Genomic DNA, 13,834 nt, shown 5'->3' with positions numbered 1-13,834 from the left:
AGATAGTTCTCGCGAATTCTTCCCGAGAGAACAATCAACGGAATTATGTATATCCGAATAATAATTTATAGGAGCAGGACCGAATAATCGGGGATAAGAAAGAAAGACAAAGATCAAAAATTTCATCAGTTCGGTTGGTGAAATAGCGGACGAGAGGAAGCGCAATAAAGAATTGCCGAGTGATTCGAATATAAAAGGAAATTAGCATCGGTCAATCTGAAATCTGATTTCGCTATATTCGAAAAGAACAAACGAAACGAAACGAAGGAAAAGTTGAACGGACTGAGCGAGAGGGGGTGGAGAGTGAGATAGAGTGAAAGAGGGTTCTTTCGTGAAGTGAAGAACGAGCGCGGAAAAAGAATAGAAGGGAGAGAAGGAGTGTAACGAACGAGATAAGGAACGAGAGATAAGGAACTTGGCGGAAGAAGGAAGAAAGAAAAGGAAAAGAGATTAGGATTAAACTAACACAAAATCAGCAATAGGAACGGCAATAGTAGGATTTGGAAACAGGTGAAGATAATTTCGAAGAGAGCAAGTGTGGGACGGGGGTGGGTGGGTGGGTGGTAATCGGTGCGTGCGTGCATCGTGCGTGCATCGTGCGTCGTACGTGCATCGTGCGCGGGTGCGTGCGGCGTGCGTGTATAAACAAGAAAAAGAAGAGGAAAAAGAAGAAGAGGAGGAAAAGGAAGAAGGAAATAAACGGCGCGATATAAAAGGGAAGAAAGGGAAAAAAAATAGAGGAAATAAAGGTTAGTTGGTTTGGTGGTGGTGGTGGTAGTAGTGGTGGCGGTGGTGGTGGTAGTGGTGGTGGTGGTGGTAGTAATAGTAGTAGTAGTGGTGAGTGGGCGCAAACTGCGCGAAGCTAGTTCGTGGTTGAAAGCTGCAACGAAGCGCGAGGCGTGCAGAGTTGCAGCAGGAAATTATGAAGCGTATAAGGAGCGCCCCGTTGGCCGCCGCTTGTGACAGCTGCCGGTGAATGTGTGATCCGGGGGCAGCAGAGATCCACCGTAATGACGACCGAAGAGACGACCGAGCAGCCCCCGGTAGACGACTGCCTGAAGGAACGGAAATGGTGGTGCTTCCTGCTGTCGAGCATCTTCACTTTCCTTGCCGGGCTGCTGATCGTACTCCTCTGGCGTGCGTTCGCCTTCCTCTGCTGTCGCAAGGAACCCGAATTCGCTCCAAATGACCCGAAACAGAAAGAGCAAAAGACGAGCCGTCAGGGCAAGGAGTTCGAGGGGACTTTTATGACCGAGGCCAAAGACTGGGCCGGTGAACTGATTTCTGGACAGACCACCACTGGACGTATTTTGGTAAGTTTTTCCTTTTTATTTAATCGCACTTTTCTTTCGCTTTTATCCTTTAACTTTTTCTCCGCATATTTCCTTGCCATGTATCTTTGCTCTTCCCTTCACAGCTGTGAAACGAAAGAAAAGAGAAGGTAGAGACGAATATGTGCGCGTGTATATCCGTATGTTCGAGGGAGAGAAAGATATTTGATAATTTATCTAATATATTTGATAATTCTTTATTTTTGATTCACATATTTTTATTCCTAATGGATATTATATCACGTTTAAAAAGATGTTTTAATCTATATCAATAATTGAAGTTTCGTTTTCGACATGTGTCGTATTAACGGTTTTAATTTTATATTACTTTCTAATGTATTTGAATATCAAACAATCGAAATTCTATTGGAATAAGAAAGAAACATTAATAATGTGCGACTCGTTAAATGTACGTTAAGTTTTCTCATTGTTGGTAGTCTGACGCGATTATTTCCCATGAATTATGTTGTCATCGATTTAAATGATATTTACATATCTACTTGTGTATTCCAGTACCATTACGTTATATTATTGATCATTGATTTACAAGTTTTTGCAGCATTATACGCGGTATATTGTTGATATGGGAATTCAATGTGCGTGAGAAATAATATTATAGATCAATAGAGAAGAATATAGAAAGAAAATCGAAATTTTATAGGTACTTACATCGTATGATCATCGCGATATTATACATATATATGTAAGGAAAAATATGAATAAATAGTATAAAAGTATATTCGAAGAAATTGCTTTTATCATGCATGGTTTTTTTTATTACAAGTTATAATATATGTAAAATTGTACTTTTAAAAAGAAAATGAACAGAGATTAAATTATTAATGCAAATATAACGTTGAATCAAATTTCAATTCTTTTTTAGCGGTTTAAAGGAAATATGTAAAATACGTACATACTATATATATGAAATAAAATACATGATGAAATTGAATTAATTTTCTAAATAATTACTTATGTATCAGAGACATAAATAATTTTGAATTATAATTCTAGAATTATAATTCTAGAATAGATTGAAACTTTTTATATTTCAAGAGAATATTAGTGTAAATATTAATCTATTTTTCTATAAAATTTTATAAATTTATTTTCATTTTTATTTTTCATATTATGGAATTCTTTTCCTTCGAAATATGACATCATAATATGAATAATTATTCTAGTTTAATGCCAATCGCACACGTTATTTTTCTTTTTTTAATTGGATATTTTCTTACTCGAGAATGATTTAGTATAAATTAGTATAAATTTAAAAAAAAAAAACATAAGATATAATGAAAGTATTTCTGAACTATAACAAAATAACAAATATTATAATTGTATAATTATTATAATATCTTATTGTCAATATAATGCAAATTTAATAAACAAAATTGTATATATAATAATTTCTTATATGTTCTTATTATTTCTATATTATTATTATTTGATCTATACTAACTCATGCATACGATTCACAGTAAATCGATCGATATTATTCAATGATTGTATCAAAAATTGTATCAATGACTATATACGATATAAAATTTGATATAAAAAAAGAAGAAGATTATTATAGTATGTAATAATTGAAATATACTATATATTTTAATATCACAGAAGTGTACATAGTATATACATATACTATACATATATATAATGGCACGTACAGAAAGTGAGTTCACGGCACGAGTTAGCTCGAGTATCGTAGCTGGTGACCCAGTTTTCGTTCGTGGAACCAGCACGTCGTTGACTGAAGTAGAGGGGTAGTTTCTACGCAGTGCGTGCTTTATCCTGTGGGGCGTGTTTCCAGCCTCTTTCCTTTTCGAAGCTTCACGATTCTATCCTCTTGGTTTTATTTTCTTTATGTATTTTCCAACGAGAAACTATATCTACCAATTTTTATTCCGATTTAAACAAAGAATACAGCTTTTAATCGGGTACGCTTTCTCTTCAATAAATATTTTATTAAAAATAACTTGATCCAAAATTTTATATAATTTTAATTTAATATTCCTTTTATACAATATAATAATGAAGAATATTATTTATTGAAATTATTGAAAAGTTAAATATAAATATTTATATGTTAAACATAAAATTTGTATGAGTTAAATTTATATTAATAAATCTGTTAAATTGTTTTTAGATTTTCTTATTTAAAAAAAAATATAATAAAGTTTTTTTTAAAAATTTTTTTTGATATACTTTGATGTATATGATTTGAATTTGATTTTGATCATTATAATTTAAATTTTACAAATATATTATGGACATATATGCTACATAAATACATTTACACAGAAATATACATTTCTTTATACTTAGCAAACTTGAATCAATTGTATTGCAATTATGTTTGTTGTTTGAAAGTTTTAGCACAACACAGATAGTTTAGGACTTAAATTATTATTGCAGTTCTCATTTACATGATGTATGTACTACTTTGGAGAAGATACTGCGTCATTTTTATGCTTGCAGTTAATTTCTATAGTTTGTCCTATTTCGATAGGGTATATGCTAAGAAGTATGTTTCTAGGTTAGCAGTTTCTTCTAATAAATAAATCAAATTTTTGACTCAAAAAAATATTCTATACTTGAGTTATGATTACATAGTGATTACTATGTAAAATATTTGAATACTATTATATTCATTATAGTAATTTATACTAATAATTAAATTCTAATAATATTTCATATATATGATTTAATAATATTCTTCATATAAATATAAAAATTTTATATTATAGAAATAAAATGAACGATGAAAAATGATGCTTTATTAAAAAATATGAAAAATACTTTTTATAGCTATTATATTTTTGTTGATCAAATTTTCTATTTTAATTTTTCTGCTCAAAATTAAAATTTTTTTCTTCATTTGAATAAATATTATCAAATATTATTCAAATAATAGAGATATAATTTTGATAATTTCATTTTATTTGAAGTTTGATGATATATAATAGAAATTTGAATTTTTAATTGAAAGAAATGATTAAAAATCAAGATATTGATAAATTAAATTTTATATTTCATAAATTTGAAAATTTTAATTATATTAATTTATATTGTATTTAATTTATATTGTATAATTTTGGCGATTAAATTATCTTCATATTATAACATAAATCCAAAAGTTAGAACATCATTAGGTTATCATCAATTTAACAGGAAATTTTATGTCTCTCTCTATTAGCACGCGATACTTTTATGATACATTTTTATATATTCTTTTCAAATAACACGACGTCACTTATATAATGGCGATGTGTCTTACAAAGACAACTAAGTAGGTTTCTCTCTAATTTAATCCAACTGCAACTTACCACGTTACTTGCTACCAACGAACTGTTCGAACCATACCCTTCTCTACTAGATGACGTGTGTCTTACTTTTCGCATTAAGTTTTATCGAATTATAGAAACCTTTATATATATTGACATCTTGGTTAATTTAGCCTAGAATATATAATTTAGTCGAGTAAAAAATTAAATTTCATTTAAAACGTGTTTGTAATTTTAAGATATATTTTAATGCACAGAGCGATTTGTTTCAATTATTAATTATTTATTAATGATTAATATTAATCAATGAAAATTTTTTTTGTCATGAATGATAAAATTTTGAAATCTCTTCAAGGTGGTAACTCTGATTTTTTCTATGTTCTTTTTTTAAACAAATTTTTAAAGTCTTCAATTTTTTTATGTACATTTAAAATTTAAAAAAAATTGTGAAGTATTCTAATTGTTTAGTTGTTTTTACATAAATTTCTAAAATTTAGAAAAATTAATAGATGAAAAAAACTTTGGAATTTATTTAATTTTTTTTTGATCTTATTCAATTCTTTTTAATATTAATTGTTAATCAAAAAATATTATATAATAAAAAGCAATGATTAAAAATTTTATTATGAGAGAAGGATATAGAGAATATTAAATATCATTATGATAAAAATGTATTAAAATCATCTTATTTATAAAAAAAAAACCAATAAAAATAATTGAGATAATCATGTTATATGTATATGTTGTATCTTCTATATCATATTTATAATAAAATTATAAATAAAATAAGGATATTCTATAACTTAATATAAATCAATAATTAATCAATAACGATAAATAAGAATAAAAATAAAATAAGAATAATAAAATTGCGTTGACTTATGTTCTCTGAAGAAATATATTTGCAAATCAATATATACATCTATTATTATTAATTAATGTTATTGATTTTAATTGATTATATATTTATTTCATCACAGACTATTATGGTTGCTTTTGTACAGAATAAAATATCAAAGTTCGTTTATTATTTATTAACGAGTACAATATAGCAAGCAACAAGTAATGAATTAATCATATTAATAAATTAATTAATTAAGTATTAATTTGTTTTAATTTATTATTTTAATTAAGATATTGTGACTTTTCTCTCGTTCAAATTTGTACTTGTTACATTATTATTGGTTTAATTACTGTTAGTTATTTATTACGTTTTCAGATTTTAAGGATAAATTAATAGATAAATACGGAATAAATTAAAATATATTTTTAGTTTAAAAAAAATGAAAATGAAAAATAATATTTTCCATTTATCAAATTATTTTACGTTGGAATACGTAAACATTCTTTCACATCACGATGTAAAAGAACTGTCATGCTATTAATTCAATGCTACACTACCTTCATGCATTGAATATACAGATATATCATTATGCCGGTGAATCCACAAAGATTTTTATCGATTCTTGTTTATCTTCTGCATATCTTCTGCACACAGTTTCCAAATTATATGGCAATTTTTATCATTTGTCATATTCTTGGAAAACAATTTTAGATGTAGCATAGATAAGACAATCAATTATTTGGAAAAATTGAAATGTTAAAAGTTTCACTTTGATTTTTTTCATTAAAGGAAGATTTAACATTGATTGAAACAAACAAAATCCATTTTAACTTTATTATAAAAAATTCTTTATAATTCTTATATATTCTTTAATTTAATATATATATATACATATTTTTATACAATAAATTAAATAAATATTTCAATTTTTTACAAATTTTTCAAATTTTTAGTTGTTCTAAGTATAATATAATAATTGGATCCAAAATCTATAATAAATCTATAATAAATCTATAAATTGTTTAATTTTTCATTATCAAACACAGAAATATAAAATATATGTCAAATACAGAATTTTTTTATTTATATAATTAAATAATTAAAAATTAAAAAATTATTAAAAATTTTCATCTCTATTAAAATCCATATTAGTAGAATCCATAATTTTGTTTAATAAAAATATTAATATATATATTGTAAATAATATAAACATAATATAATATAATTGTTTCTTTAATTTTCATTGAATATAACATTCATTTTTTAATTTTATTTTATATTAAGAGTAAAAATTATTTTAATAGTTTTGTATTAAATCATTTTTAATTGATTTAAATGTTTGTAACGTTTCATTGAGATGGGAAGAAATCAATGTATTATGAATTACTTCAATTTCAAATCAAACTATCAATATTTATCAATACTGCTACCAGTATCAATTCATTCAATTCATACAACGTGAGTAATGAATTTGAAAGAGAAAGATCGATTAATGAAATATGGCAAATCTTTCAGTTGTATTTTGCAAAAAAAATAAAAAAATATCATTTGTTCTTTTGATTAGAAAATTCTCCCGCATGTGTTAATCCTCCCTTAACTCTCTGATCTGGCTTCATTTGATTATTCACTGAAATCGTTTCAATATTATTTGATAGTTATGCATTTTTAAATATTGGAAAAAATGCAAAAAACATTAATTAAAAAAAAAACTTTAACTAAGAATTTAAATCTTTTTTTTTTGCTACGAAGTTCGATAAAATATATAAAAAAATTATATAAAAATTAAAAATTTATTATATATATTTAATGATGAATATTTCTAAAAATAAAAATTTTATGGTTTTTTTTTTAAATTTCTTTCTTAAAAAATAAATTTATTTTAGAAAAGTACTAAATTAATTTTTAATTTTAACACATATAGAGGATGATTCATAAATATATATATTTTAAGAAATGAATCTATACAAATATATATTTTAAATTTATCACAAATTTAATACAAGTAAAAGAACGTACATAATCTGCAAAAAAATATATAAGAAATTTGGAATCATTAAAATATATTAAAGATATATATCATAATTTCGAGTACATTCAGAACTCAATGTTATTATATGCAAAGCAAAAATCAGTCAAAAATGTAAATCAAATTTTCTCTGAAAATAATTAAATCAAGAATCTTTTTAATGCTTTCATTTAAAATAAAATTAAATTAAAATAATTAAAATTAAAATTAATTACTTTATACGAAATTAATAGATTTTTTGGTATTTTTATTAGCATTGCTATATTTAGTAATGTTAATTTTGTTAAAAATTAAATTTATTAATCTAATATTTAATTTTTTAAATTACATTAATTGGCTTTCTTCATACGTCATTTTTTATTTATTTTAACATATAGATTCACCTTCTAAAATATGGACATACATTTATAAATTACCCTGTATAAACAACAAACATATTTCTATCTTTCAGCAAACATGAAGCGTCAATGCGAATGCAAATAAACTACGGTTGCCGAGACACACCCACTCCCTTCAATTCAATATAGGATCCACTCTCGCAATAAGAGAAACGGGCATATAATCGTACATACATAGGAGTGTATTATGTGCATACCGGTTTTGTCTCCGCGATATCATTATGATGGAGTTTCCATTTATGACTGTCCTAGGAAGCAGGCCGTCTATCCTAGCGCTCTGTGCTGAACCTACTTTCAAAAAAGCTTCTTCACGACGATACTTTTTAGTCTACTTTGTAGTGCGTTAGCATAGTGCGTTAAAAAATGCTTTGGATGAACAGTTTTATTTCTTCTTGAATGAAAAAAAGGAAAGATTTCATTAGAAAGCTTATATAATATAATATATTGAGATAGATAAAAAAAAAAGTAATGAAAATAAAAACAATTTGAATAATAAAAATTTAATTCATTTTCTATTTAAAAATTTCTCGAGACTTTTTTTCCCTTGTTAACAATGCTCACTTGAAAATAATTTGTTGCATATTAAGAAATTAATTGCTGTGTATTCAATTAAAAAAAAAAAATGAAATTTATATCTTTATTGATTTCTGAAAGAAATTTTAACATTTTATTTAAATTATCTTGTAAAATATCTTGTACATAATCATTAATTTGTATAAGATTTTTTTTTATATGTAAAAGATTAATAATTCAAAAAGAACTATATTTTCATAGTTATATTTTTCTATAAATGATACAATGTTTAAATATTTTTCCTACCTAAATCCATATAACATTAATATAGAATATATTATATTATTCGAATAAATACTGAAATATATATTTCTTTTCTTATTTATCATATTAAATTATTAAATATAATTATGATAAATGAAAAAAAAATATCATTTTACTTAAGAATTTAAAAATTTATATACAAAAATTATTCCATCACAGAAAATTATTATGTCAAATAATAAATATCTAGATATCAAATAAAATAATAAATATTAAAATAAGAATTTGTTTCGATAACATTCGTGTTATGAATATATAAATATCTCTATCAAAATTTAAAAAGAGTAAGTGATAAAGGTTATCTTGTATAGTCCGTAGTCGTCGGAATTATCAATGATCATTACTACTTGACTCTGTCTGATACTGATGGTTGCTACTACTTGCTACTACAATTCAACGTTGTGTTAAATTGGTACAAGTAAAAAAAAAATATTTTCATACAGAACACATAGATATATAATGATAAATTATATATTTGAAAAATAATATGTTTCTTTGAATAATACTAATATTCTAGTAATATTTAATCTGATAAATAAAATGAATGAATTATTTATCATTTTATATGCTGCAAAATTGTAAAATTGAAAAAATTTCTTAAAAAGTTTATATATAATTTTTTATTTACCAATTCATTATTATTATTAATAAGTAAATTATTATATAAAAGAAAGTTTAGTTACTGTGTTATATTAAAATCGAACGGACTCTTATAAGAATTCATATAATCAAAATAAGAAAAGTATTAATTGTTTCAAATTTGTTTAATTTTATCCATTATTTACTGCATTATTTATATATACAATTAAACAATAATTTTATATATGAAAAATAAACCAATATTGAAAACAAAATTAGTTTTTATTTCATAATATCTCGAAATTGTAAATTCAGTTGATCCAGCTGTCATAGCGTAGATTTATTTATATCTTATTGATTCGATTCATTGGACTATTATGGTAGTCTAAAAATTGATTAAACCTTCAAGATGTCAATCACCAGAGGCAGTTATTCGCAGCGTGAATCAGTTACGACTGTAGCGTGAACTCGGTCGCGCGGCAACAGCGATCGTATTTAAGATGCTCTAATTTAAAAATACAAAGTTAAATCCCGATAAAACACACTGAGCAGCATTTGAAGAATCACAGAAAACTAGATGATTCCCTAGGGAATCCGCGTAAGATTGCGCAAGATCGTGCAAGTTCACGCAAGATCGCGCAAGATCATGTAAGACCGCGTAAGAACGTGCAAAAGTTCGTTTACGATTATAATTGTTTCATAGAATAGAAAATAGAAAGATCATTGTGATATTTGTTCGAAATAAACACGTATAAACGTTTAATTTTCTTTGTTACATCGATATTGGTTGCATGTGCGCGAGTCAGCGCAATCTAACACGTGTTACCGTTCAAATTAGCCGCGCAAAGTACAAGTCGCGTTTCGAACGCGCGCAACCAGTCGCGATACAGCGCAATAGTGGTGCGCATCTAGTCTTGGTATATATAGCTTTAGGAAGAAAATCTGTAATAGTGGAATGGCCGCAAGTTTGTAATAGATTTGATTAGTATAATGTTGAGTTATAATTTATAATATAATTTCTAATATTTGAAAAATATCTCTGTGTTATTTAGAGTGTGATTTGTGTTGTACATATAAATGTTATTTGAAATTGTATATCTTAATATTTGGAAGATTTTTCTTTACAAATTACTTAATTAAGGTTAGAATAATTTACATAAATAACATACTTTTATTTGATAAATAGTAATTATAAAGTAATTTTATTTATAACAGGTAATTCAATGATATTTTCATATAAATATATTGAAAAATTTTTATTTAATAAAAATTGCATGCTATGAGTTTTATTTGTAAAAGATTATTGTGAAATGTATTAGAAATCAATTAACATGTTCTAATGACAGATTAAAATATATTAAGGATACATTTTTTATATATTTAAATATATTTAAATTATTATATAAATTAATTGTACAATGAATTAGTATTTTGTTAAATTTGTTTGATATCAGATATTGGAAATGTTAAGAATAATATATTAAATTCTATATACATAATAAAATGCAATATCATTTAGAAATATTATTTAATCTTATTTCTTTTACTTTAAATTTTATTTTTTTGATTTAAATTCAATAGAAAATGACAAATAATAGATTTTATTAAATTTTTCAAAAAGAAATCTTGCAAACATTCATTTTTTCCATTATCAATTAAGACAAAATAATTTATCTATGTTCAGTATATTTGGAACATATGAATGGTATAATTGGAACTTATCCTTTAGCTAAAAAAGCAATCCTTTATCTGACCCATATAACGAAATCAATTTCTTTTCATGGATCACTATCTATTTTTCTTTGAACATTCGGCATCAAGTGCGACCATATCTGTCTCATTCGCGTTATTTAATTCGCGTCGTATCTCTAACCTAACTGGCGACAGATGAGGAGTTTTTAGAACTACTGGTCGTGCCCGTCCTTCGTACATGGTCTATTTTTGAGATCCTGTAAGCTGCGCCTTAAGAATCTTTAATAAGTTTCGATATTTAAATGTTGAGTGATCTCTATACGAAAGAATATTTTATCATATATTCCAATTTCTCCGTATTTACCTACTTATTTTTTTTCAATGTTCTTTCATTTATAGATATTGCAAAATAATTAACAAATACATATAATGAATTATAAAATTTCCATTAAATATATATCAGATTGTTAAATGGTATAATTTAAAAAGTATTTTTAAAAAATGCAAATAACTATCATTAAACTTAATAACGTATCGTTTAATTAATTATTAACAAAAAAAGAATAATGTTTATAAGATATAATAAAGTGTCGATAAAATAATTAGTATAAAAATATAAAAAATCTTAATTAGAATGATAAAAATGTGATATTCCTTTCTGAATATTTAATAATGTCTATAAATCAGAATATTTTAAAAAAGTAATCTAATTGCAAACATTTTGTATTACATATTGACTTTCCCTTTTTATTAAAAAAAAATAATAGTTAGGTTATAATATTAATTATATTAAAAAAAATATCTATAAGATATCTTTTAATCGAAATTCATAATATCCAAATATTTTATATTATTATTTTATATTATAATTTTATATTAGATAATTAAACATTTAAATTAGATTATAAAAAATTTTTAGATTTTTAAGTATTTTAGATTTAAAAAATATTTAAGTATTAGATTTAAATGCTAGATTTAAATCTAACATTAAAATAGATACATAGATAATATATATTTTTAAGATGGATATTTTATTTGAGATAAAAATAAATGTAAATAAATCGTAAAATTTTATTCAAAAAATAATTTATCAGATCTAGATATAAGAAAAGTAGTTTTTACTAATAGAAATAAGATAAAAAATCTTATATTTTTGTTGTTTGCGAATAAATACTTAAATATGAAATAAAATATTAAAATAGTTTCTTTCAAATATTATTCAAAATAAAATAAAATAGTAAATAAATAATTATTTGCATAAGAATTTTTTTCAATAAAATTTAATTTTGTCGCATTATCAATTTCTAGTCAACAAACATGAATTCATAAATTCAGAGAGAATATAACACATTACATTATCTTATTAGCAAAATTAATATCAATTTGTAAAATTGATAAAATTTGCGACTAATTACAAAGAAAAATATGTGATAAATCAACATATCGAATTTTTTCATGACATTAAGTCAAATTAAAGTAAAAAATTAAATTAAAAATTAAGTTAAAAAAATAATAAAAAGCAAACGAGATAGATTAAGAAGAGGGTTCATATTTGGAAGAAAAGTCGTTAGTACTAGGCTGGCAGACAGCCAGTGTCAGTTTCAGGCCAAAGAGTAGATTTGTCGTGACGGTGTTCGTGAACATAACAATTGTATTTACGTGGATTCTTTCGGTCCAGTCGAAATAAAATGTTAGATACGATTCCAACCCTTCTTCGTTCGACTGACACGGTTTCACTGTGCCAAGGCCTATTAAAGATAATCTAGTTTTTTAGTTAAGAACGAGAGGTATACATGTTTACATATATGTGAATGTAGTTTATACATATTTACTTTCTCATGAATTTCTCTGAAGTATTTCGAGATATTCGTCCATTTACACTTAAGTAAATATCATTTGCGTAATTGCATTAGTTAATTACATGTATGAATTAACTGGAAATGACTATAAAGAAAGATCAACCAAATGAGGCAAATCTTTTTGCTAGCTCGTTATCAAATTATTGAAAATTTTGCGTAATTTAATTGTTTTATTTATTTTTTTCTTTTTATTTTTTTTGCTAATAAACGATTATGTAATAATTTTTCTTTTTCGATTTGACTTGAAGAGATTTTTCATATGGATTTCCTTTCTATGATACAATGATTGAAAATCGAATAAATTATTTCCTTTTTGTTTATAAATCACTTTCTTATTTTTATTTATAAATCTCAATCATAATTCGTCAAATTAATATTAAGTAACTCATATAGCTTTTCAAATATTCGTTATTATCATATGAATTTTTTCAAAAGATAACATAAGAATTAATTTTTAAAAATAGGACTCCTTTTATATCTTTTATTTTTTTTTTTTTTTTACTCTTTCCTCAAAATGATTAGAATCAAATAATAAAATCCTAATAAATAAATAGAGATATAATTATAATAAAAAATGTTTGTAAATGTTTTCTAAATTTATATATCATTAAAGAGAAACTAAATATAAATTATTATACACATACAATTAAAAATGGAATAAAGATTTTTAAAATATAAAATATAAAATATTTCTAAAATATCATTAAACTCTTGAACAATAGTTTTGAAAATTTTTACATTTGCTTTTAATATTATTTTTTAATTATGAAAAATAAAAAAAATATTTAATTCAGATTTAATTTAGAATCAATTGAAATTATTAGGTAACTACGCGTTTATTAAATGAAGTCATTGAATAGATATTTTTACTCTGACAATATATTACGTTGATCTTACCGAAAAGCGTATTACTCACCATTCACACTATCCGAATTTATATCTTTCATGATTAGTCACTAAAGGCTAATTTAAAAACGATAA

General features: G+C 24.4%; 1 protein-coding gene across 38 annotated transcripts in view; it reads left to right on the top strand.

The window, feature by feature from the left end:
- Positions 1–758: 758 nt before the first annotated feature.
- LOC413994 (calcium-activated potassium channel slowpoke) overlaps positions 759–13,834 on the top strand; it is a 120,026-nt gene continuing 106,950 nt past the window's right edge. For 18 of the 38 annotated variants that reach the window (XM_026442893.1, XM_026442911.1, XM_026442901.1 and 15 more), the window contains exon 1: positions 761–1,313. In XM_026442893.1, the coding sequence (XP_026298678.1) occupies positions 1,011–1,313 (303 nt within the window). In that variant the 5' untranslated portion in view covers positions 761–1,010. Of the gene's footprint in view, positions 1,314–13,834 lie in introns of all 38 variants that reach the window. The other 20 variants (XM_026442884.1, XM_026442898.1, XM_026442887.1 and 17 more) reach the window with 5 other exon arrangements.

This window comes from Apis mellifera, linkage group LG9 (assembly GCF_003254395.2).
Source record: "Apis mellifera strain DH4 linkage group LG9, Amel_HAv3.1, whole genome shotgun sequence".
NCBI classification, from domain to species: domain Eukaryota; kingdom Metazoa; phylum Arthropoda; class Insecta; order Hymenoptera; family Apidae; genus Apis; species Apis mellifera.
The sequence above is the reverse complement of the archived record's forward strand: the minus strand, read 5'-3'. Positions and strand labels throughout refer to the sequence as shown.